Below are 27,118 nucleotides of genomic sequence, written 5' to 3' on the forward strand. Positions count from 1 at the left end.
CGACCTCGTGAATGGCTGTTTTCAGCTCAGTAATGGTTTTGGGGTTATTGCTGTACACCTTGTCTTTAATAGAGCACCACAAAAAGGAGTCGTATGTGTTTAGATCCGGAGAATATGGCGGCCAATCGAGTCCCTTGCCAGTGGCCTCTGGGTACACCAGAGTCAGAATGCGGTCCCTGCAGTGCTCCTCCAGGACGTCAAACACTCTCCTGCTTCGACGAGGTCGAGCTTCGTCTTGCAAGAACCACATTTTGTCAAAAAAGAGTCATTTTGGATAAAGGGTATGAAATCGTCTTCCAAAACCTTGATGTACCGTTCGGTACTCACCATACCATCAAGGAATATCGCACTGATTATTCCGTGACTGGATACTGCACACCAGACAGTCACCCGTCGAGGGTGAAGAGACTTCTCGATAGCGAAATGCGGATTCTCAGTCCCCCAAATGCGCCAATTTTGCTTATTGACGAACCTATCCAAATGAAAATGGGCTTCGTCGCTAAACCTAATCATGCACGCGCATACTACACTGAAGAGCTAAAGAAATTATCACACCTGCCTAATATCGTGTAGGGCCCAGCGAGAACGCAGAAGTGCCGCAACACGACGTGGCATGGCCTCGACTAATGTCTGAAGTAAAGCAGCAGGGAATAGACACCATGCAGGGCCGTCCACAAACCCGTAAGAGTACGAGGGGGTGGAGATGTCTTCTGAACAACACGTTGCAAAGCATCCCTCATGTGCTCAATAGTGTTAATGTCTGGGGAGTTTGGTGGCCAGCGGAAGTGTTTAAACTCTGAAGAGTGTTCCTGTAGCCACTCTGTAGCAATTCTGGACGTGTGGGGCGTCGCATTGTCCTGCTGGAATTGCTCAAGTCCGTCGGAATGCACAATGGACATGAATGGATGCAGGTGATCAGACAGGATACTTACGTACTTGTCACCCGTAAGAGTCATATCTAGATCTATCAGGAATCCCATATCACTCCAACTGCACATGCCCAACATCATTACAGAGTCTCCACCAACTTGAAAAGTCCACAGCTGACATGCAGGGTCCATGGATTCATGAGGTTCTATCCATACACGTACACCTCGATCCACTCAATAAGAATTTTAAACGAGACTCGTCCGACCAGGCAACATGTTTTCAGTCATCAACAGACCAATGTCGGTGTTGACGGGCGCATGCGAGACGTAAAAGCTTCGTGTCATGCAGTCATCGAGGATACACGAATTGGCCATTGGCTCTGAAAACACATATCGATGGTGTTTCTTGGAACGGTTCACACGCTGAGACGTGTTGATGGCCCCGCATTGAAATCTGGGGCAATTTGCGGAAGGGTTGCACTTATATCTCGTTGAACGATTCTCTTCAGTTGCCGTCGGTCCCGTTCTGATAGGATCTTTTTCCAGTCCCAGCGATATCGGCAATCTGATGTTTTACCAGATTCCTGATATTCGCGGCACACTCGTACGGGAAAATCCGCACTTCGTCGCTGCCCCGGGGATGCTGTGTCCCATCGCTCATGCGCCGACTATAACTCCACGTTCAAATTCACTTAAATTTTGATAACCTACCCCCATGAACCATGGACCTTGCCGTTGGTGGGGAGGCTTGCGTGCCTCAGCGATACAGATGGCCGTACCGTAGGTGCAACCACAACGGAGGGGTATCTGTTGAGAGGCCAGACAAACATGTGGTTCCTGAAGAGGGGCAGCAGCCTTTTCAGTAGTTGCAGGGGCAACAGTCTGGATGATTGACTGATCTGGCCTTGTAACATTAACCAAAACGGCCTTGCTGTGCTGGTACTGCGAACGGCTGAAAGCAAGGGGAAACTACAGCCGTAATTTTTCCCGAGGACATGCAGCTTTACTGTATGATTAAATGATGATGACGTCCTCTTGGGTAAAATATTCCGGAGGTAAAATAGTCCCCCATTCGGATCTCCGGGCGGGGACTACTCAAGAGGACGTCGATATCAGGAGAAAGAAAACTGGCATTCTACGGATCGGAGCGTGGAATGTCAGATCCCTTAATCGGGCAGGTAGGTTAGAAAATTTAAAAAGGGAAATGGATAGGTTAAAGTTAGATATAGTGGGAATTAGTGAAGTTCGGTGGCAGGAGGAACAAGACTTTTGGTCAGGTGATTACAGGGTTATAAATACAAAATCAAATAGGGGTAATGCAGGAGTAGGTTTAATAATGAATAAAAAAAATAGGAGTGCGGGTTAGCTACTACAAACAGCATAGTGAACGCATTATTGTGGCCAAGATAGACACAAAGCCCATGCCTACTACAGTAGTACAAGTTTATATGCCAACTAGCTCTGCAGATGATGAAGAAATTGATGAAATGTATGACGAGATAAAAGAAATTATTCAGGTAGTGAAGGGAGACGAAAATTTAATAGTCATGGGTGACTGGAATTCGTCAGTAGGAAAAGGGAGAGAAGGAAACATAGTAGGTGAATATGGATTGGGGGGAAGAAATGAAAGAGGAAGCCGCCTTGTAGAATTTTGCACAGAGCATAACTTAATCATAGCTAACACATGGTTCAAGAATCATAAAAGAAGGTTGTATACCTGGAAGAATCCTGGAGATACTAATAGGTATCAAATAGATTATATAATGGTAAGACAGAGATTTAGGAACCAGGTTTTAAATTGTAAGACATTTCCAGTGGCAGATGTGGATTCTGACCACAATCTATTGGTTATGAACTGCAGATTGAAACTGAAGAAATTGCAAAAAGGTGGGAATTTAAGGAGATGGGACCTGGATAAACTGAAAGAACCAGAGGTTGTACAGAGTTTCAGGGAGAGCATAAGGGAACAATTGACAGGAATGGGGGAAAGAAATACAGTAGAAGAAGATTGGGTAGCTCTGAGGGATGCAGTAGTGAAGGCAGCAGAGGATCAAGTAGGTAAAAAGACGAGGGCTAATAGAAATCCTTGGGTAACAGAAGAAATATTGAATTTAATTGATGAAAGGAGAAAATATAAAAATGCAGTAAATGAAGCAGGCAAAAGGGAATACAAACGTCTCAAAAATGAGATCGACAGAAAGTGCAAAATGGCTAAGCAGGGATGGCTAGAGGACAAATGTAAGGATGTAGAGGCTTGTCTCACTAGGGGTAAGATAGATACTGCCTACAGGAAAATTAAAGAGACCTTTGGAGAGAAGAAAACCACTTGTATGATTATCAAGAGCTCAGATGGCAACCCAGTTCTAAGCAAAGAAGGGAAGGCAGAAAGGTGGAAGGAGTATATAGAGGGTTTATACAAGGGCGATGTACTTGAGGACAATATTATGGAAATGGAAGAGGATGTAAATGAAGATGAAATGGGAGATAAGATACTGCGTGAAGAGTTTGACAGAGCACTGAAAGACCTGAGTCGAAACAAGGCCCCGGGAGTAGACAACATTCCATTAGAACTACTGATGGCCTTGGGAGAGCCAGTCCTGAGAAAACTCTACCATCTGGTGAGCAAAATGTATGAGACAGGCGAAATACCCTCAGACTTCAAGAAGAATATAATAATTCCAATACCAAAGAAAGCAGGTGCTGACAGATGTGAAAATTACCGAACTATCAGTTTAATAAGTCACAGCTGCAAAATACTAACGCGAATTCTTTACAGACGAATGGAAAAACTGGTAGAAGCGGATCTCGGGGAAGATCAGTTTCGATTCCGTAGAAATGTTGGAACACGTGAGGCAATACTAACCTTACGACGTATCTTAGAAGAAAGATTAAGAAAAGGCAAACCTACGTTTCTAGCATTTGTAGACTTAGAGAAAGCTTTTGACAACGTTAACTGGAATACTCTCTTTCAAATTCTGAAGGTGGCAGGGGTAAAATACAGGGAGCGAAAGGCTATTTACAATTTGTACAGAAACCAGATGGCAGTTATAAGAGTCGAGGGGCATGAAAGGGAAGCAGTGGTTGGGAAAGGAGTGAGACAGGGTTGTAGCCTCTCCCCGATGTTATTCAATCTGTATATTGAGCAAGCAGTAAAGGAAACAAAAGAAAAATTCGGAGTAGGTATTAAAATTCACGGAGAAGAAGTTAAAACTTTGAGGTTCGCCGATGACATCGTAATTCTGTCAGACAGCAAAGGACTTGGAAGAGCAGTTGAACGGAATGGACAGTGTCTTGAAAGGAGGATATAAGATGAACATCAACAAAAGCAAAACGAGGATAAAGGAATGTAGTCAAATTAAATCGGGTGATGCTGAGGGGATTAGATTAGGAAATGAGACACTTAAAGTAGTAAAGGAGTTTTGCTATTTAGGGAGTAAAGTAACTGATGATGGTCGAAGTAGAGAGGATATAAAATGTAGACTGGCAATGGCAAGGAAATCGTTTCTGAAGAAGAGAAATTTGTTAACATCGAGTATAGATTTAAGTATCAGGAAGTCGTTTCTGAAAGTATTTGTATGGAGTGTAGCCATGTATGGAAGTGAAACATGGACGATAACCAGTTTGGACAAGAAGAGAATAGAAGCTTTCGAAATGTGGTGCTACAGAAGAATGCTGAAGATAAGGTGGGTAGATCACGTAACTAATGAGGAGGTATTGAATAGGATTGGGGAGAAGAGAAGTTTGTGGCACAACTTGACTAGAAGAAGGGATCGATTGGTAGGACATGTTTTGAGGCATCAAGGGATCACAAATTTAGCATTGGAGGGCAGCGTGGAGGGTAAAAGTCGTAGAGGGAGACCAAGAGATGAATACACTAAGCAGATTCAGAAGGATGTAGGTTGCAGTAGGTACTGGGAGATGAAGAAGCTGGCACAGGATAGAGTAGCATGGAGAGCTGCATCAAACCAGTCTCAGGACTGAAGACCACAACAACAACAACCGTTGTAGCAGCAGTAACCGATTTAACACCTGCGCCAGACAGTTGTTGTACTATACAGGGTCAAATATCTCATGAAATAAGGGTCAAACGAAAAAACTACACAGAACGAAACTTGTGTAGCTTGAAGGGGGAAACCAGATGGCGGTATGGTTGGCCCGCTAGATGGCGCTGCCACTGGGCAAACGGATATCAACTGCGTTTCTTTTTTTTAAATAGGAACCCTCATTTTTATTACATATTCGTGTAGGTCCATTTGACCTATGATAGCGCCATGTAGCGCGCCAACCATAGCGGCATCTGGTTTGCCCCTTCAAGCTAGACGAGTGTCGTTCTTTGTAGTTTTCTCGTTTGATGCTTATTTCGTGAGATATTTGGCCCGGTTACTATCAATGGACCACTCTGTATAGGCGTTGCCGACCGCAGCGGCGTATTCTGCCTATTTACATATGTCTGTATTTGAAGACGCGTGCCTGTACCAGTTTAGTTGGCGCTTCAGTGTAATTCTTATCGTGCCACGCCACCAACCGTGCAGTTTGAACGTCCTAACGCTAACCATTCAGAAGTTGCGACGCTTGTATTTCATGTGGTTCGATAGTCGTCAGTCTGTACGTACACGGCAGACAGGGTAATTTGTGGCGTGCTGTGTTGCCGCAGGAGGAGGCGAAGGGGATGGGGGAGCCGTTCTCCGCGGCGGCGGCCGCCGCCATGGCGCGCGTGGGCCACGCCTGCCGCTGGTGCGGCCGGCTGTTCGGCAGCGCCTCGCTGCGCATCCACGAGGCGCAGTGCGCGCAGCGCCAGGACCGCGCCGCCGCCCCCGCCTCCGGCGCCGCGTCGCCCGCCCCCACGTCGCCGGCCTCCGCCTCCGGCGCCGCCTCCCCGGAGCACCGCCCGCGCGGGCCGCGCATGCTGCTCTGCTACCTGTGCGGGCGCGGCTTCACGCAGGCGTCGCTGCACATCCACGAGGCGCAATGCCTCAAGCGGTGGCACCAGGAGAACGACCGCCTGCCGCCGGCGCAGCGCAGGCCCACCCCGGAACGACCCGCCATCGTCCTCACAGGTAGGCAGCCCACCCACCCTGCCGAGCGGCACGCATGTTTGTCCATCGCTGGAGCAATCTACACTACTGGCCGTTAAAATTGCTACACCAAGATGGAATGCAGATGATAAACGGGTATTCATTGGACAAACATATTATACTAGAACTGACATGTGATTACATTTTCACGCAGTTTGGGTGCATAGATCCTGAGAAATCAGTACCCGGAACAACCACCTCTGGCCGTAATAACGGCCTTCATACGCCTGGACATTGAGCCAAACAGAGCTTGGATGGCGTGTACAGGTACAGCTGCCCATACAGCTTCAACACGATACAACAGTTCATCAAGGGTAGTGACACGCGTATTGTGACGAGCCAGTTGCTCGGCCACCATTGACCAGACGTTTTCAATTGGTGAGAGATCTGGAGAATGTGCTGGCCAGGGCAGCAGTCGAATATTTTCTGTATCCACAAAGGGCCGCACAGGACCTGCAACATGCGGTCGTGCATTATCCTGCTCAAATGTACGGCTTCGCAGGGATCGAATGAAGGGTAGAGCCACGTGTCCTAACACATCTGAAACGTAGCGTCCACTGTTCAAAGTGCCGTTAATGCGAACAAGAAGTGACCGAGACGTGTAACCAATGGCAACCCGTACCATCACGCCGTGTGATGCGCCAGTATGGCGATGACGAATACACGCTTCCAATGTGCGTTCACCGCGATGTCGCCAACACGGATGCGACCGTCATGATGCTGTAAACAGAACCTGGCTTCATCCGAAAAAATGACGTTTTGCCATTCGTGCACCCAGGTTCGTCGTTGAGTACACCATCGCAGACGCACCTGTCTGTGATGCAGCGTCAAGGGTAACCGCAGCCATGGTCTCTGAGCTGATAGTCCATGCTGCTGCAAACGTCGTAGAATTTTTCGTGCAGATGGTTGTTGTCTTGCAAACGTCCCCATCTGTTGACTCGGGAATCAGACGTGGCTGCACGATCCGTTACAGCCATGCGGATAAGATGCCTGTCATCTCGACTGCTAGTCATACGAGGCCGTTGGGATCCAGCACGGCGTTCCTATTACCCTCCTGAACCCACCGATTCCATATTCTGCAAACAGTCATTGGATCTCGACCAACGCGATCAGCAATGTCGCGATACGATAAACCGCAATCGCGATAGGCTACAATCCGAACTTTATCAAAGTCGGAAACGTGATGGTACGCATTTCACCTCCTTACACGAGACATCACAACAACATTTCACCAGGCAACGCCGGTCAACTGCTGTTTGTGTATGAGAAATCGGTTGGAAACTTTCCTCATGTCAGCACGTTGTAGGTGTCGCCACCGGCGCCAACCTTGTGTGAATGCTCTGAAAAGCTAATCATTTGCATGTCACAGCATCTTCTTCCAGTCGGTTAAATTTCGCGTCTGTAGCACGTCTTCTTCGTGGTGTAGCAATTTTAATGTCCAGTAGTGTAGCTGAGACTCCGATAGTGGAAGTCTGTATTTTGGCTGTTCCAAAAACGTTTCGACTACAGCATCACCTGTCATTTTTGAAATCCCGCCACACGGTGGTTTCTTTCTCCGAGGACGAAAGAGGAAGACACCATCCGCTGCTGTGTCTGCAGAATATTTGGCGATGAGGACGTTTGATAGCTCAAAGGATTATCACGTGACCTCTGCAGAATAAGGTGGGTAGTTGTCGTGGACAAGACCCTCGGCCAGCTTCCCACGATGTTTCGTCTCGAAAGCCTCCCGTATCCTCATCAGCTGATTTCGGTAGTATGTTCCTGTAACAGTTTGCACCTTAGCAGCATTAATCTGTCAACATTACATCGTAACAGTCTCAAAGGAGACGTAGCATTACGTTACCCGATGGCGGTTCTACATCTACATCTACATCCATACTTCGCAAGCCACCTGACGGTGTGTGGCGGAGGGTACTTTGAGTACCTCTATCGGTTCTCCCTTCTATTCCAGTCTCGTATTGTTCGTGGAAAGAAAGATTGTCGGTATGCCTCTGTGTGGGCTTTAATCTCTCTGATTTTATCCTCATGGTCTCTTCGCGAGATATACGTGGGAGGGAGCAATATACTGCTTGACTCTTCGGTGAAGGTATGTTCTCGAAACTTTAACAAAAGCCCGTACCGAGCTACTGAGCGTCTCTCCTGCAGAGTCTTCCACTGGAGTTTATCTATCATCTCCGTAACGCTTTCGCGATTACTAAATGATCATGTAACGAAGCATGCTGCTCTCCGTTGGACCTCCTCCATCAACCCTATCTGGTACGGATCCCACACCGGTGAGCAGTATTCAAGCAGTGGACGAACAAGTGTACTGTAACCTACTTCCTTTGTTTTCGGATTGCATTTCCTTACGATTCTTCCAATGAATCTCAGTCTGGCATTTGCTTTACCGACGATCAACTTTATATGATCATTCCATTTTAAATGACTCCTAATGCCTACTCGTAGATAATTTATGGAATTAAATGCTTCCAGCTGCTGACCTGCTATATTGTAGCTAAATGATAAAGGATCTTTCTTTCTATGTATTCGCAGCACATTACACTTGTCTACATTGAGATTCAGTTGCCATTCCCTTCACCATGCGTCAATTCGTTGCAGATCCTCCTGCATTTCAGTACAATTTTCCATTGTTACAACATCCCGATATACTACAGCATCATCCGCAAAAAGCCTCAGTGAACTTCCGACGTTATCCACAAGTTCATTTATGTATATTGTGAATAGCAACGGTCCTACGACACTCTCCTGCGGCACACCTAAAATCACTCTTACTTCGGAAGACTTCTCGAGATTGAGAATGACATGCTGCGTTCTGTTATCTAGGAACTCTTGAATCCAATCACACAATTGGTTTGGTAGTCCATATGCTCTTACTTGATGGTTCAAATGACTCTGAGCACTATCGGCCAACATCTGAGGTCACCAGTCCCCTAGAACTTAGAACTACTTAAACCTAACTAACCTAAGGACATCACACACATTCATGCCCGAGGCAGGATTCGAACCTGCGACCGTGGCAGTCCCGCGGTTGCGGACTGAAGCGCGTAGAACCGCTCGGCCACCGCCACCGGCTAATGGCGGTTGAGTCTTGGCGTGTTTCAGCGGTGTGAATCCAGATGTTTGCACTGTCCGCGTTGCTCCTTATTCCCGAAGTCGTAATCGCACGCCTAGCACTCGTCAGTGCTGGTTGGATGTCTTAAAGCAGTCATCTGGACCGGCCAGACATAGCTTCAAAGTTTCCGCTCTTGCGTCCGTTCGGCGTGCTGATTGAATGTGTGTAAGAAGACGCGGAATCCAGTGACTGGTGACCTTTGTCATGTTCGCCATGTACCAAAATTCGTGCAGGACGTCGAAAACTGATCAATGACTGATTTTCACTTTCTTCGCTGTCGCCTCCATTGTTAGAGGCGGGTCTTAGAGCACCGGACCTCCACCTTGGGCCGGCCGTTGTGGCCGAGCGGTTCTAGGCGCTTCAGTCTGGAACCGCGCGACCGCTACGGTCGCAGGTTCGAATCCTGCCTCGGGCATGGGTGTGTGTGATGTCCTTAGGTTAGTTAGGTTTAAGTAGTTCTCAGTTCTAGGGGACTGATGACCTCAGATGTTAAGTCCCATAGTGCTTAGAGCCATTTGAATTTTGAACCTCCACCTTGCTTCAAACGCAGAAAACTAATTGCAGCACGACATCCTACCTTGCCCGCAGGTTGCACCAGTTTGATTTGCCTGCTCCTGCGCGTGCTACGACACTGTGTCGCAGGAATTTCAGCGTGATGATATAAACATACAAAAAAGATTAATTACGTAACTTTATTATTTCAACTTGATGATTACAACTTGACACCCGCCCCTTGTAATAGGAGTGATCTATACTATTAATTGCGAGCGATATGTTACAGTATACTAATTCCATTCAGGTAACAGGTTCTATAAACATAGTCATTATTTAATAGGTTCCAAGTAGCCACCAATCACGCTGAAATCTCCGAAACCAGAAAGCGCATCACTAAAAGTGTATAAATGCTGAATGATGATTCCCTTATTACGGAAGAACCCATAGGCTTCACCACAGATACATGTGCGGCTAAAAATAATGGAAGTTCGTAGCCGTGACAACATTTTAATTGTATATTACGCACAGTTTTGTCGAAACATAACTGTTAACCACAAACATTGCACTGTGCAATTCTGTTACTTATGTCTCTTACATAAAAGTATCTCATAAGTGGCCGTTCGGTTTGAGGCGCCATGTCACGGATCGCGCTGCTCCTCCCGTCGGAGGTTCGAGTCCTCCCTCGGGCATGGGTGTGTGTGTTGTTCTTAGCATGAGTTAGTTTAAGTAGTGCGTAAGTCTAGGGACCGATGATCTCAGCAGTTTGCTCCTTTAGGAATTTACACACATTTGAACATTTTTATCTCACATGTAATTAGACTTATTTTACTCATTGTTTACAGCTGCAGGCAATTACAGACAAAACTGTATCCTAAATTTTTGTACTTCATTGTGCTGTAGTGAATGACATTTGCACAATACGCAAGTACAGGACTGCAGTCTAGAACGCCCGGCATACTTTCACCCCCAGACGTGTCATGGCTTCTGGAAGTTGGAATGGTCGATTTGATTATGTAGTGGTATGACTGTGCAGCCCGCCCACGTTACCTGTTAACCGAAGGAACGAGGAAGTTGGAGCCGCGTCTTCACTCAGCCCAGGCATAGTGGGATGTGAGAAGGAACTCCTTAGCTGTCTATTGCAGTGACAAGGCAGGAGTGGTGTTTCCAAGTTACTCAACGTGTTACAGCAATAAGAAAAGCATTGTAACAGATATGAATAGCTTTCTCACTGCTATTTAAAAACGAAGCGAGTAGTGAAAACCCCCTTTTCGGTTTGTGAATCCTGCCATTATTAAAAATTTAATAATGTCCAGTACAGAAAGTATTATTTGCTCAATAGTTACGAATCAGTAACACTGTTACTGTAATACAGTTTTAAAAATGGCTGTTAACTCACAGCCGTATACTAGTTTCCACATAGCATTACACGTTGCAAATAACTGTATGGCACACTGACCTAGGTTTCGCCCCTGTTAAGAGTGTCTTCATCAAAATGAAATTTTGGTGAACTGTAACATTACATTGCGAAAAAGCATGGTCAGAATTTAGAGCAGCTATGTTCGACTAAAAAGTAAAATAAAATGATCCAGCCATTACCACGTGTGCCGAACTAGGAACATCATCAGACTCTGATGTTCCTAGTTAGGCACACGCGGCAAAGGCTGGAATGTTTTGTTTTGTTTTCTCGTCTTAATTTTGAATGAAATTAAAGAAAAAAATTACTCGGATGGGACAGAACACTACACATTTATAAACTACGCAAAAACTTGCCTCTAGAAAACATAAATGAACAAAGTGATAGCATATGACTTGAAAATTGCAAAATGAAGTGACTTCTACAGCGTCCCGATAATAACATAACAGATCAAAATCCTTCGAAACAAAGCCGTATATTGAACATACTGGTAACATTAATTTATTCAGTTTACTGCTTGTTGAGCTCTGTGTCTGTGGATTATATTACTTTAACAAATACAGCGACCATCCTCTTTTTTGCATATTTTTATTTTTATACCAATACATGTTTTGGGATTTCGCCTATCTTCAGTTTGACTAATACATATTTAAATGTTCAGTTAGCACATCGTTAAAATCATCAACTGCACTTTGGAAGCTGCGACTGCCCCGCGTAAAATAACTGTTTTGTACCTACTACAAGTCCCGATTTGTATGTTTACAATATACACCGATCTGACAAAAGTTACGGGATAGCGATATGCACATATACAGATGGCGGTAGTATCTCGTACACAAGGTATGAAAGGGCAGTTCAAATGGTTCTGAGCACTATGGGACTTAACATCTGTGGTCATCAGTCCCCTAGAACTTAGAACTACTTAAACCTAACTAACCTAAGGACATCACACACATCCATGCCCAAGGCAGGATTCGAACCTGCGACCGAAGCAGTCGCGCGGTTCCGGACTGCGCGCCTAGAACCGCTAGACCACCGCGGCCGGCGAAAGGGCAGTGCATTGGCGGAAGTGTCATTTGTACACAGATAATTTACGTGACAAGGTTTCCGACGTGATTATGGCCGTTTGACGCGAATTAACAGGCTCAGAACGCGGCATGGTAGTTGGAGCTAGGCGCATGGGACATTCCATTTCGGAAATCGTTTGGGAATTCAGTATTCCGAGATCCACAGAGTATGCCGAGAATACCTCATTTCTGGTTTTCCCTTTCACGACGGACAACGCAGTGGCTGATCACCTTCACTTAACGACCGAGAGCAGCGACGTTTGCGTAGAGTTGTCAGTGCTAGCAGACAAGCAACACTGCGCGAAATAATCGCAGAAATCAATGTGGGACGTACGACGACCGTTTTACTGAGGACAGTGCGGCGAAAATTGGCGTTATTGGGCTACAGCCTCCCCTGGGCTCGTGACCATATCGGTTGGACGCTAGACCACTGGAAAACTGTTCCCCGATCAGATGACTCCCAATTTCATTTGGTAAGAGCGGATATACAGTTCGAGTGTGGCGCAAATCTCTTGATTTGTCCACGTTTTCAACAAGGCACCGTGCAAGTTAGTGGTGGCTGGGCTGTGTTTACATCGAATTGACTGCGTCCTCTGCTCAAGCTGAACCGACCATTGACTGGAAAAAGTTCTGTTCGGCTACTTGGGTACAATTTGCAGCCATTCATGGACTTCATATTTCCAAACAACGATATCATGTCACTGGGCCACAACCGTTCGCGACTGATTTGATGGACATTCTCGGCAATTCGATCGAATGATTTGGCCCGACATAAATCCATAATGGAGAGATCAGTTAGTGCAAAAATGGCTTGTAAAGCATCCAGGCAGTCGAAGCAGATGAAGAATTTTCTATCTCGAGTACGCTACGTGTACCACCGGGGTCTCAGGATAGCGTCCACCTCTGCTATGTAAGTGGCGAATTCTTTCGGCAGGCAAGACTTGAGAACATGGTCGTTACAAACTGTAGAGCAGTCACGTCCCCCAGCTGATGTCCGTCAGTGCAGAGTCAGTGCTCCTGTGCTACAAATATAGCACCATTCTTACCCATCATCTATCAGAGATCGTTGGAACAGCGGAAAGACCCACGGGACTGGAAGAAGGCCCAGGTCATAGCAATGTTTAAAAAGGGTAGAAAATCGGATGGACATAATTACCGGCCAATTTCACTGACATCGATTTGTTGTAGAATCGTGGAACATATTTTGTGTTCAGACATAATGACCTTTCTAGACTCTGAGAAGATCATCTGCAGAAACCAGCACGGTTTTAGGAAACAGCGGTCATGCGAGATACAGCTGGCCCTCTTTGTGCATTATATACAACAGACTCTAGATACCGGCTCCCAGGTTGATGCCATATTTCTCGACTTTCGAAAGGCATTTGACTCAGTTCTTCACTGTTGCTTGCTCCAAAAGGTGCGCGCTTACGGTCTATCTGATGACATATGCGGTTGGATAGAAAGTTTTCTAACAGACAGGAAGCAGTATGTCGTCCTGAACGGTGTGACTTCAACAGAAACAAGCGTAACTTCAGCTGTGCCCCAGGGCAGCGTAATAGGTCCTCTGCTTTTTGCGATTTACATAAACGATCTGGTTGATGGTATTGACAGCGGCCTTAGACTGTTTGCCAATGATGCTGTAGTCTACAGGAAAGTGGTATCACACGAAAGTTGTGAACAAATCAATGAGATTTGCAGAAGATAAATGCGTGTTTTAATGAATGGCAGTTATCTCTCAATATTAGTAAGTGTAAGCTACTGCGTATAACAAGGCGAAAATCCCCATTAATGTATGAGTACAAAATAAATGCCCAGTCTTTGGAAGCGGTAACGCCTGTCAAGTATCTGGGTGTGACTATTCGAAATGATCTCAAATGGAATGATCAGATTACACAAGTAACGGGTAAGGCGAACTCTAGATTGTGGTGTCCTGGTAGAATCCTGAAGCGATGCAGTCCTTCAACAAAGGAAATAGCTTACAATCTACATCTACATCTACATCCATACTCCGCAAGCCACCAGACGGTGTGTGGCGGAGGGTACCTTCAGTACCTCTATCGGTTCTCCCTTCTATTCCAGTCTCGTATTGTTCGTGGAAAGAAGGATTGTCGGTATGCCTCTGTGTGGGCTCTAATCTCTCTGATTTTATCCTCATGGTCTCTTCGCGAGATATACGTAGGAGGGAGCAATATACTGCTTGACTCTTCGGTGAAGGTATGTTCTCGAAACTTTGACAAAAGCCCGTACCGAGCTACTGAGCGTCTCTCTTGCAGAGTCTTCCACTGGAGTTTATCTATCATCTCCGTAACGCTTTCGCGATTACTAAATGATCCTGTAACGAAGCGCGCTGCTCTCCGTTGGAGTTCGTCCAGTCTTAGAGTATTGTTCGTCTGTATGGGACCCTTACCAGTTGAGTCTGATTCAAGAGATTAAGGGGGTCCAAAGAAGAGCGGCAAGATTCGTGACTGGTACATTTAGCCATCACGAGAGCGTTACAAATCTCATAGAGAGTTTGAAGTGGGACACACTTGCAGATAGACGGCGCGCTAAACAGAAGGGGCTGCTCACTAAATTCCGAAATCCGATCTTCACCGAGGATGTAGAGCATATATTATTACCACCAACTTTCAAACGGCGTAATGATCACCATTCAAAGATAAGGGAAATAAGAGCCCGTACTAAGGCGTTCAGACAGTCGTTTTTCCCTTGTGCGATCCGGGAGTGGAACAGAGGGGGGGGGGGGGGGGGGGGGAATATGACTTTGGCGCAAAATTGTGCCCTCCGCCACGCACCGCTTGGTGGCCGGCGGAGTATATATGTAGATGCAGATGTAGATGTAAGGAAATGCCGCCTATCAGAGGAGCGCCTGTTCGTCACTACAAGATGTTCGGTAGCCTTTGCCACGGGGAGGGGTGAGTGCGATAGCCCATGGCGTTCCCTGTGACCTGGTGTCGCTGTACAGCGCTGAGGCAAACAACTCTTCGGGAGCACACTCGCGTCTCTCGCATTTTCTGTACATTCCGAGGACGAGGCTGGCAAGTCTGAGCTGGTGCTCGGGGGAGTGAAGGATGACATCGGTCGGAGCGATACCTGGTGAATATGTCGACCTGGACATAAACTGCTATTCAATAACATTGTCAAGCATGGTTGTTTACAGTTACAGCTGTCAAATAACATATTGGAATTGGAATTTCGAGTATTACTACTCATCAGCAGACAATCGAAGCACACAACTAATCGGTACTTAAAACGGTTCATAAAAATAAGAGTTTGTCCTATACAAAATATTAAACAAAGTGTGTGTGGGTGTCGCTTATTTTGTCTCAAGTACAGATATCCAAACTTAGACATTAGAACAGACACTTATGTTTGTGAACCGTTGTATGTACTCATTTGTTGTGTGCTTCCAGCTACCTGATGATTGGTAGTAATTCTAGAAACAGAAAATAAAAATCGGAAACAACCATGTTTGATAATTACATGAAGGATGCGTACCGTCCAACATCAAATTATTCAACAAGATGTTTCTCAAAACACTATAGAACGATTTCGGATTAGTAGCATGGAGAATTATTCTGTTCTAAAATTCCACGTTTTGTGGGGATGAATTTGCCCATAAGGGGTAGTAGATCTTTGAAGTCACCCACGTTTCTCATATTCTTATAAATTACAGAATTAGCAGTTTGGCGACAGTTATCTGAGATTTAAAACTTTCAAATCGTGGACCTACTGGCTGACAGGATTCTGCAGTGCATTTTGGTGTACGAGCGTCGCATATTAAGTTTTGTGACAGCAGAAGCGTCTCCATGCAGTGCTGGTGGTGTTGTAGTTTCAGGTCGAACGGACAATCCGTGGCTGATCAATTATTTAAAAGGCGGAAGCACAAGTTTCTGGTGAGGTGCCGTCGGCGTCCGTAGTGACTGAGTTGGCGGCTATTCCGGGAAGTACCGGGCAGTAGAGCTGTGAATGACCCAGTGCGAGTTGTATCGATTAGGAAACGATCTGCCGGCGGTGTTCGGATCCCTCCCACCTACGCTCTGGTTTATTCCGAGTTAACCGTCGCGAAGCGCTGCCGAGTCTCTTCTTTTGAATGTTGTCCGTTGTCCTGTGGTTTCCTGCCCCGGAGGGAGGACCCTCCGGTGGCACTTATGATGAACCGATTACATGCAGTACGCCACATTTAAAGTGAATATATTTTGTATTCAGACACGAGGCAACGGTTATTTTAGTAACTGTTGCAAGTGATCATCCGGCCAGACATTCCTGAGATTTTTTAAAATTTTACCCAATAGTTTAGTTAGGATTTTAATAGCATATATTACAATTGGTTAAGTTGGAAATTTTACCTTATCTAGATATAGTTTGACAGCGTAGGTGAATGTGACTGAAAATAGGAGACAGTGAATGTATTTATAAGTAAAGTCTGTTGGCACTGATCAAGAGAAACGTTGTAGAGGCAGAAAGGAACACCAAAAAAACAAATTATTGTCACGTACGACTACTTGCGTTGCACATGCATGGTTGAGTTTCAGGTAAGTACAACGTACTTGCTGAAAAGAAGGTATTTTCTGAAACTGGTTGTCAGATGACGTACTCTCTTATTTAAATAATGACATTACATCAGTGATATAGGAATTATAATACTAAACGAGATACTAGGTACGTGGTGAGAAAATGCCCGCATCTCGTGCTCGTGCGGTAGCGTTCTCGCTTCCCACGCCCGGGTTCCCGGGTTCGATTCCCGGCGGGGTCAGGGATTTTCTCTGCCTCGTGATGGCTGGGTGTTGTGTGCTGTCCTTGTTCTAAGTTCTAGGGGACTTATGACCCCAGCAGTTGAGTCCCATAGTGCTCAGAGCCATTTTTTTGGTGGAGAAAATACATAAAATAGTATCGAAGACAGGTCTGGAGATAATATAAAACAGCAACGTAGCAGGGAAGCTCCGCGGAAGATTGAATTCGGGATGATTTCAAATGTACCGTCATTCACCTGTGTTGGACCAATTGTGGCGTCACGAACGGTCGGCAGTATGACCAGCTCAGAAAGAGGCGTCAGGCTGAGAAAGGCACACAAACTGACGACTAATTACGGACGGAAGGAATGTTCTGCAAAGGAGACGTGTGACATTACAAGGTATTTGTTTCTCTAAAAAAAGGTCATACCCATAAAAAATGTTCATTACAGATCATTCCAAGTTTCCTGAAACTTTAGAAGCAAGAATGGAACGCTTACAGATAAACCGTAGATGAGTATGTGAAAAAGGAATTTAGATCAATAAGAGACAGAGCAGACAACCTCAATCCAAATGACAGGTTCATAAATGTTCAATTCGGGGGGCACTTTATGTTCTGTGGGTATGCTAAGTAATGGATAACAAAAGATACACTAAAAACTTGTGAAAGACATTTATTTCAAAGGATCCGAAAATTAAGTCGTTGGAAGAAGCTAACGGAGATTTGCGAAAAATGACAAGACAACGAAAGAATCCTGTAGCGTGTGAAGTACTCGCAACTAAGAACAAATTCAGAGAGAAACATAAAAAGAAAACTTGCAAGAAATGGTCAGAAAATCGTGAGAGAAGACACAGCCAGCCAATTTAACAAGAGATTTTGAGAGGATAAGAGGGCAGAACACTGAAGTCAGTTACGAACTTTAAATGCTGCCTTTGAACAGACTTACGAAGAGAGACGAAGAAGAAGAAATACGTTTCTATGCCCATATGTACCACATTGTTTCGATAAGACTTTATAAGTCGAAGATACGTACTTCTGGAGAGCACTACTTACAGTGTGCTGTGAAGGGGCGTTGTCAAGTTGGAATTCGGACCTTGAAGTCTGTTGGATGACTTGGTCGTCTAGAACTTTCTCGGAGACGTTCAGTATCTGCAAGATACAAAGGGAGATTATAGTGGAGCCTGACTGACATACTAGTAGAAATATTCCGACGCAGCTGTAACTCATTTGGAAGGGAAAAGGAAACGAGTGAGATGAGACGAAGCACGATTTTAGCGACGCTTAAGTTCGAGGATCCCACCAGTGAGCTTCAACAGGAAGTTCGTGTGTTGTTGATCTACTGTCACTTTGTTATTGCGCAGTGCAAACGCCAGGAAAGTGCTAGACCTACTCACCGACTTGGTAGTCACAATAAATGAACAGACAGGGTCGGCCATATTCTAAAGCCGACTGTGCAAGCGTAAAGATTTAGGTCATCTGAAACTTCTTGGCAGATTATAACTGTGTGCCGGACCGAGACTCGAACTCATGACTCCTGTGAAATTTGGAAGGTAGGAGACAAGGTACTGGCAGAATTAAAACTGTGAGGACGAGTCGTGAGTGGTGCTCGGAGAACGCAGTGGTAGACCACTTGGCCGCGAAGGCAAAGGTCCCGAGTTCGAGTCTCGGTCCGGCACACAGTTTTAATCTGCCATGAAGTTTTATATCAGCGCACACTGCGATGCAGAGGGAAAATCTTATCTTGGTTAGCTATCGTAATGTACTTCCGCTGTAGCATAAGTGCAGGGTTCACTGACAGAATGAACTGTATACGGTCGACATTTCACGGTTTTCATGTTCGTACTGCTGTCCAGTAGCCATTGGGCAAAAGAAATTACGCGCGACATAGCTTACAGGGATACAAACAACACATTCGTTGAGCTGCGGGGCGAAGGAAGAGGGTTTATTGTTGAAATGGCTCTAAGCACTATGGGACTTAACATCTGAGGTGATTAGTCCCCTAGAACTTAGAACTACTTAAACCTAACTAACCTAAGGACATCACACACATCCATGCCCGAGGCAGGATTCGAACCTGCGACCGTAGCGGTGGCGCGGTTCCAGACTGAAGCGCCTAGAACCGCTCGGCCACCGCGGCCAGCGAGGGTTTATGGAGACCGTGCTCACGGTATACGAAGTTGCCCTCCAGGTGTTGTTGACAGTCACTGATTCCATTTCAAATCACACCAAGTGGATTGTTTTAGGTAATGAAGCCTCCTACTGCAATATTTTATGAAATAATCGCACTCGGATTAAATCGAGCGAAGTAGAGGAGTGGTTTCGACACTGTAGTCGCAAGTGGGACGAAGTATGTTTTCCGCGTCTTCCCTCCATTGCAAATACCAGGAGGACACAGCTGACGCCCTTTCCATCCTACCCCAGCAAGATCTCATCTTTCATCGCTTATACCAGGGCTTAACAACTGGCCGGTTTTGAGCGCGAGTACTCGCGTCTGCTCAGGCACGTACTCGCGAGCAGGTGCAAGATCGCGGAGTAGGGAGGGAGGGGAAATGCGCGCGCACGTTTGAATGTGATCTCGCGTTCTTAGCAGATTTAACTAGCCATCTGAATGCTTTGAACATTTTACTACAAGGTAAAGATCTGCTAATTACTCATTTCATAGATCGAATACGAGCTTTTAAAATGAAATTGACACTTTGGGTGAGTCAGCTGGAAACAGGAAACCTAGCTCATTTTCCTAACTTATCATCCATGCAAGATGTTCAAAAAGACTGTGAACGTCATTCACATAGTTTAGTTGATCAGCGCTTTCAAGATCTGACAGCAAAAATGGTTCAAATGGCTCTGAGCACTATGGGACTCAACTGCTGAGGTCATTAGTCCCCTAGAACTTAGAACTAGTTAAACCTAACTAACCTAAGGACATCACACACATCCATGCCCGAGGCAGGATTCGAACCTGCGACCGTAGCGGTCTCGCGGTTCCAGACTGCAGCGCCAGAACCGCGCGGCCACTTCGGCCGGCGATCTGACAGCACTAGACAGTGATTTTGATCTGTTCTCTCCATATTCAGCGAATATTTAAGAGATTCGTCCTGAGCTGCAGCAAGAAATTATTGACCTGCAGTGTGACAGAGAATACAGAGACAAATTTCAGAACAAGAAAAACATTTTGGAATTCTACAGACACTTTCCTCAGAATAGATTTCCTCGTTTGCACAAACTGGCGGCTACAATAATATCAATGTTCGGTTCCACGTATGTTTGTGAACAACTGTTCTCTGCAATGAAACGTAACAAGACGCACCTGAGAAACGTATTGTCTGATCGAAATTTAAACTGCACGCTGCGCCTAAAATGCACAAGAACAATTACTCCGAACATAGACACAATTGTAAAGGGCAAAAAGTACAAGCTAACCGAGAATCCCACACTTCAGTGACACCTTTTATTGTGTAACAGTTCACAAATTAATGCGAATTTAGAGGCATACACTAAGCTAATAAAATTATGTGGCACGTGTACATTCTTCTTTATTTGTTTCATTTGTCGCAGTAATAATTCGTGAGTGATATCCCTGCAGGTGGCCGCGGATTTACATTGACTGGCGGCAGCTGTTGTGAGTCCCACGTGACTCTCCCCACTCTCCGCTCTGGTCCGGTAGTGGGGGTAGCGTGCTCGCGCTGTTCCGTGCTCGCGCCTTGCTGCTCACAGCTTGCTCCGCGAGCACGATGTTGTGAAGCCCTGGCTTATACCCATGTCGCCGAGGAGACGTTATACCCCAAGCCTCTTTCTATTCACTCATATTAAGGCAACGCAAAGTGAAAAAATGCCAACGACCTTGCCGCAGTGGTAACGGCGGTTCCCGTCAGATCGCCGAAGTTGAGCGCTGCCGGGCTTGGCTGGCACTTGGATGCTCGTCCGAGTCTGCCGAGCGTTGTTGGCAAACGGGGTGCACCCAGCCCTGCTGAGCTCAATTGAGGAGCTGCTGGCCTGAGAAGTAGCGGCTCCGGTCACGAAAAGTGACAACGGCCGGGAGAGTGGTGTGCTGACCACGTGCCCCTCCGTGTCCGCACCCAGTGACGCCCATCGGCTGAGGATCACACGTCAGTCGGTCGGCACCGTTGGGCCTTCTGAAGTCTCTTCGGACGGAGTTTAGTTTTTAGTGTGACGGAAAAAAGCATGACAGTAGACGGGAAAGCTGAAAAAAGTGTTCACTCAATGTTTTATATCGTTACACTCAGTCAAACAGATTCATACAGCACATTCAGAAATAATATAGTAATTATAATTAACAAAACCAGACATAATGCAGAAAGCAAGATGTAGACTGGGACACTCTGATGTCTAGGACGGGTGACATTATACTGAGTGCACTATCCGAAAATTACCTCGAGCAGTTAAACAGAGAACTGACTCGTGGAGATAACAACTTGGACCTACTGATAACACACAGACCGGAACTTTTCGACTCTGTATGTACAGAACAGGGAATCAGTGATCATAAGGCCGTTGCAGCATCCCTGAATATGGAAGTTAGTAGGAATATAAAAAAAAGGGAGGAAGGTTTATCTGTTTAGCAAGAGTAATAGAAGGCAGATTTCAGACTACCTAACAGATCAAAACGAAAATTTCTGTTCCGACACTGACAATGTTGAGTGTTTATGGAAAAAGTTCAAGGCAATCGTAAAATTCGTTTTAGACAGGTACGTGCCGAGTAAAACTGTGAGGGACGGGAAAAACCCACCGTGGTTCAACAACAAAGTTAGGAAACTACTGCGAAAGTAAAGAGAGCGTCACTGCAAATTTAAACGCAGCCAAAACCTCTCAGACAAACAGAAGCTAAACGATGTCAAAGTTAGCACAATGAGGGTTATGCGTGAAGCCTTCAGTGAATTCTAAAGTAAAACTCTATGTAGCGACTTGACAGAAAATCCTAGGAAGTACTGCTCTTACGTTAAATCAGTAAGTGGATCGAAACAGCAAATCCAGACAGTCTGGGATGATAATGGCATTGAAACAGAGGATGACACGCGTAAAGCTGAAATACTAAACACCTTTTTCCAAAACTGTTTCACAGAGGAGGGCCGCACTGCAGTTCCTTCTCTAAACCCTCGCACGAACGAAAAAATGGCTGACATCGAAATAAGTGTCCAAGGAATAGAAAAGCAACTGGAATCACTCAACAGAGGAAAGTCCACTGGACCTGACGGGATACTAATTCGATTCTACACAGAGTACGCGAAAGAACTTGCCCCCTTCTATTAGCCGTGTACCGCAAGTCTCTAGAGGAACGGAAGGTTCCAAATGATTGTAAAAGAGCACATGTAGTCCCAGTCTTCAAGAAGGGTCGTCGAGCAGATGCGCAAAACTATAGACCTATATTTCTGACATCGATCTCTTGTAGAATTTTAGGACATGTTTTTTGCTCGCGTATCATGTCATTTCTGGGAACCCAGAATCTACTCTGTAGGAATCAACATGGATTCCGGAAACAGCGATCGTGTGAGACCCAACTCGCTTTATTCGTTCGTGAGACACAGAAAATATTAGATACAGGCTCCCAGGTAGATGCCATTTTCCTTGACTTCCGGAAGGCGTTCGATACAGTTCCGCACTGTCGCCTGATAAACAAAGTAACAGCCTACGGAATATCAGACCAGCTGTGTGGCTGGAGTGAAGATTTTTAGCAAACAGAACACGGCATGTTGTTCTCAATGGAGAGACGTCTACAGACGTTAAAGTAACCTCTGGCGTGCCACAGGGGAGTGTTATGGGACCATTGCTTTTCACAATATACAGGGTGTTACAAAAAGGTACGGCCAAACTTTCAGGAAACATTCCTCACACACAAATAAAGAAAAGATGTTATGTGGACATGTGTCCGGAAACTTTTAATTTCCATGTTAGAGCTCATTTTAGTTTCGTCAGTATGTTCTTCCACCTACGCTCAATGGAGCACGTTATCATGATTTCATACGGGATACTCTACCTATGCTGGTAGAACATGTGCCTTTACAAGTACGACACAACATGTGGTTCATGCACATTCCAGTCGAAGTGTTCGTACGCTTCTCAACAACAGATTCGGTGACCGATGGATTAGTAGAGGCGGCCCAATTGCATGGCCTCCACGCTCTCCTGACCTCAACCCTCTTGACTTTCATTTATGGGGGATTTGAAAGCTCTTGTCTACGCAACCCCGGTGCCAAATGTAGAGACTCTTCGTGCTCGTATTGTGGACGGCTGTGATACAATACGCCATTCTCCAGGGCTGCATCAGCGCATCAGGGATTCCATGCGACGGAGGGTGGATGCATGTATCCTCGCTAACGGAGGACATTTTGAACATTTCCTGTAACAAAGTGTTTGAAGTCACGCTGGTACGTTCTGTTGCTGTGTGTTTCCATTCCATGATTAATGTGATTTGAAGAGAAGTAATAAAATGAGCTCTAACATGGAAAGTAAGCGTTTCCGGACACACGTCCACATAACATATTTCCTTTCTTTGTGTGTGAGGAATGTTTTCTGAAAGTTTGGCCGTACCTTTTTGTAACACCCTGTATATGCCGTTTCTGAGCACCAGCAAATTGAGAATCACTGGAAAACCCGTTGTTAACTGTGTGATTCGTTCCAATACAATAATGAGAAACATCATATTCGTGGCAAAAGAATTATTGTAACTTGCGAATTATGAGAGTAGGCTATTTGAAGTCAGCGTCACGCTGAAGATCCACCCAAAGCGCATTGTTCTTGGTACAATTTGTTATAATTAAATTTCAATTAGTAACATACCTACGATTAAGGTTTTCAGAAAGCCACAACATAATATGATTAGATATATCGGATGCGGTGTTGTTTTAGCGTAACGAGTAGCGTTTCTGTCATGTATGAAGTTGTTTGTTGGGGCGGTGGCTCGCATCTTGACACTTCCAAATTTTTTTACCTAACATTCGCGTTTTGTTAGGTTCTGATACTTTATTATTAGTTTAATATAAGTATATACTATAATAGTTGGTGTTATGTAAGTTCACCTTTGCCGGCCGCGGTGGTCTCGCGGTTCTAGGCGCGCAGTCCGGAACCGTGCGACTGCTACGGTCGCAGGTTCGAATCCTGCCTCGGGCATGGATGTGTGTGATGTCCTTAGGTTAGTTAGGTTTAAGTAGTTCTAAGTTCTAGGGGACTGATGACCACAGCAGTTGAGTCCCATAGTGCTCAGAGCCATTTGAACCATTTTTTAAGTTCACCTTTTTTTGAGGGATGACTTCGTTCGATTGGCTTAATCTACAGGACAGCTTGCGCTACATGTATTAAGATATTTTGCTCGTTTTTCTTTTACACTTCGTAATTCACATGTTGCAAAGTTCCTGCTACTGGGTAGGAACAGTGATCAAATAATACTGACCTTGGTGTTTTACTAAAATGTGAGAATGATGAAATAATGTTTATCTAATGCGGAGAAGTATACCAAATTTGTACCGCACTGTTTGTAATGGGACTTTTATAGGCCTGTGTCCTTACTAATTGGGCATGGTACTTTGCTTTTCGTGGACGATGGAGGAAATGTGCGTTTTAATAGAGCTAACGTGGGAATTTTACGCAGCCTGTTGAGTAAGCAGTGTGATTTACGAATTAGAAACATCCCTCTAACTGCCGCTGGAGTGCGTTGCGATCGCGTATACCACGTCGGGACCCACGTACCGTATGCACAAGTCGCATCGTTCCTGAGCGTTCAGCAGCACGTTCAACTTGGCACGCTCAACGTTAACGTTCGATAGCACGGTCCGTGTGCCGACGGCTTAAGGTGGCGTGAAGGCCGTCGCATTGAACGGGGATTATGTTTAAAAATAGGGGTCAGTAGCCAAAAGAGAGGGGAATAATATTACGTATTGAAGTGCTGAATAAAACCTACCCGGTTTCAGAAAAAAAGGTGTTGCATTACTTACTGAACGCCCCTCGTATTTGAAGAACTAAGGTAACGTCGTCCGCGCAGAGCCATAGGGGCGAAGGATGACCTACTGTGAGTCGGATCGCCGCCTATTTGATTGTGGGCGTCAGGAAGCCGTTTCTGCTACGCCTATACGGAGACAAACACCGGGCTTAGGCTTCCGCAGGCGGCGAACAAATCGCGTCCCTTTGCCTTGACAAGACCTTTGGCCGCTCTGTGTGGGCAATGATTTCTGAAAATGGTTCACGACGCAGATGGCTCTATTTTGCTTCAAAATCAACCAGGCATAGTGGCAGGAACTTGTAAGTTTGAGTGGTGTGCGGCGGAGGGGGGGGGGGGGCTGGTACTTTCTGTGCCGCTGTCACTTCCCCTCCTTCCTATTCCAGCCTAGAAATAAACATGAAAAAAAACCAAACTAATGGTTATAAATCGCCAGGGCATCGATAAAAACCATCTTACAGGATGCTCAAGGTATCTGGAGATGTTGTTGTTGTTGTGGTCTTCACTCCTGAGACTGGTTTGATGCAGCTCTCCATGCTACTCTATCCTGTGCAAGCTTCTTCATCTCCCACTACCTACTGCAACCTACATCCTTCTGAATCTGCTTAGTGTATTCATCTCTTGGTCTCCCTCTACGATTTTTACCCTCCACGCTGCCCTCCAATACTAAATTGGTGACCCCTTGATGCCTCAGAACGTGCCCTACCAACCGATCCATTCCTCTAGTCAAGTTGTGCCACAAATTCCTCTTCTCCCCAATTCTATTCAATACCTCCTCATTAGTTACGTGATCTACCCATTTAATCTTCAGCATTCTTCTGTAGCACCACATTACGAAAGCTTCTATTCTCTTCTTGTCCAAACTATTTATCGTCCATGTTTCACTTCCATACATGGCTACACTCCATACAAATACTTTCAGAAATGACTTCCTGACACTTAAATCTACACTCGATGTTAACAAATTTCTCTTCTTCAGAAACGCTTTCCTTGCCATTGCTAGTCTACATTTTATACCCTCTCTACTTCGACCATCATCAGTTATTTTGCTCCCCAAATAGCAAAACTCCTTTACTACTTTAAGCATCTCATTTCCTAATCTAATTCCCTCAGCATCACTCGACTTAATTCGACTACATTCCATTATCCTCGTTTTGCTTTTGTTGATGTTCATCTTATATCCTCCTTTCAAGACACTATCCATTCCGTTCTACTGTTCTTCCAAGTCCTTTGCTGTCTCTGACAGAATTACAATGTCATCGGCTAATCTCAAAGTTTTTATTTCTTCTCCATGGATTTTAATACCTACTCCGAACTTTTGTTTTGTTTCCTTCACTGCTTGCTCAATATAGAGATTGAATAACATCGGGGAGAAACTACAACCCTGTCTCACTCCCTTCCCAACCACTGCTTCCCTTTCATGTCCCTTGACTCTTATAACTGCCATCTGGTTTCTGTACAAATTGTAAATAGCCTTTCGCTCCCTGTATTTTACCCCTGCCACCTTTAGAATTTGAAAGAGAGTATTCCAGTCAACATTGTCAAAAGCTTTCTCTAAGTCTACAAATGCTAGAAATGTAGGTTTGCTCTTACTTAGTCTAGCTTCTAAGATAAGTCGTAGGGTCAGTATTGCCTCACGTGTTCCAACATTTCTACGGAATCCAAACTGATCTTCCCCGAGGTCTGCTTCCACTAGTTTTTCCATTCGTCTGTAAAGAATTCGCGTTAGTATTTTGCAGCTGTGACGTATTCGCTAATTTTCACATCTGTCAACACCTGCTTTCTTTGGGATTGGAATTATTATATTCTTCTTGAAGTCTGAGGGTATTTCGCCTGTTTCATACATCTTGCTCACCAGATGGTACAGTTTTGTCATGGCTGGCTACCCCAAAACCGTGAGTAGTTCCAAGGGAATGTTGTCTACTCCGGGGGCCTTGTTTCGACTCAGGTCTTTCAGTGCTCTGTCAAACTCTTCACGCAGTATCGTATCTCCCATTTCATCTTCATCTACATCCTCTTCCATTTCCATAATATTGTCCTCAAGTACATCGCCCTTGTATAGACCCTCTATATACTCCTTCCACCTTTCTGCTTTCCCTTCTTTGCTTAGAACTGGGTTGCCATCTGAGCTCTTGATGTTCGTACAAGTGGTTCTGTTTTCTCCAAAAGTCTCTTTAATTTTCCTGTAGGCAGTATCCATCTTACCCCTAGTGAGATAAGCCTCTACATCTTTACATTTGTCCTCTAGCCATCCCTGCTTAGCCATTTTGCACTTCCTGTCGATATGATTTTTGAGACGTTTGTATTCCTTTTTGCCTGCTTCATTTACTGCATTTTTATATTTTCTCCTTTCATCAGTTAAATTCAATATATCTTCTGTTACCCAAGGATTTCTACTAGCCCTCGT

At 45.2% G+C, this 27,118-nt stretch overlaps 1 protein-coding gene across 1 annotated transcript in view; it reads left to right on the plus strand.

The window, feature by feature from the left end:
• LOC126263226 (zinc finger protein 474-like) overlaps positions 1–27,118 on the plus strand; it is a 276,840-nt gene that overhangs the window by 206,780 nt on the left and 42,942 nt on the right. The window contains exons 5-6 of the mRNA XM_049960310.1: positions 5,530–5,625; positions 5,701–5,926. Coding sequence (XP_049816267.1) covers positions 5,530–5,625; positions 5,701–5,926 — 322 coding nt within the window. The remainder of the gene's footprint in view (positions 1–5,529; positions 5,626–5,700; positions 5,927–27,118) is intronic.

This window comes from Schistocerca nitens, chromosome 6 (genome assembly GCF_023898315.1).
Source record: "Schistocerca nitens isolate TAMUIC-IGC-003100 chromosome 6, iqSchNite1.1, whole genome shotgun sequence".
NCBI classification, from domain to species: Eukaryota; Metazoa; Arthropoda; class Insecta; order Orthoptera; family Acrididae; genus Schistocerca; species Schistocerca nitens.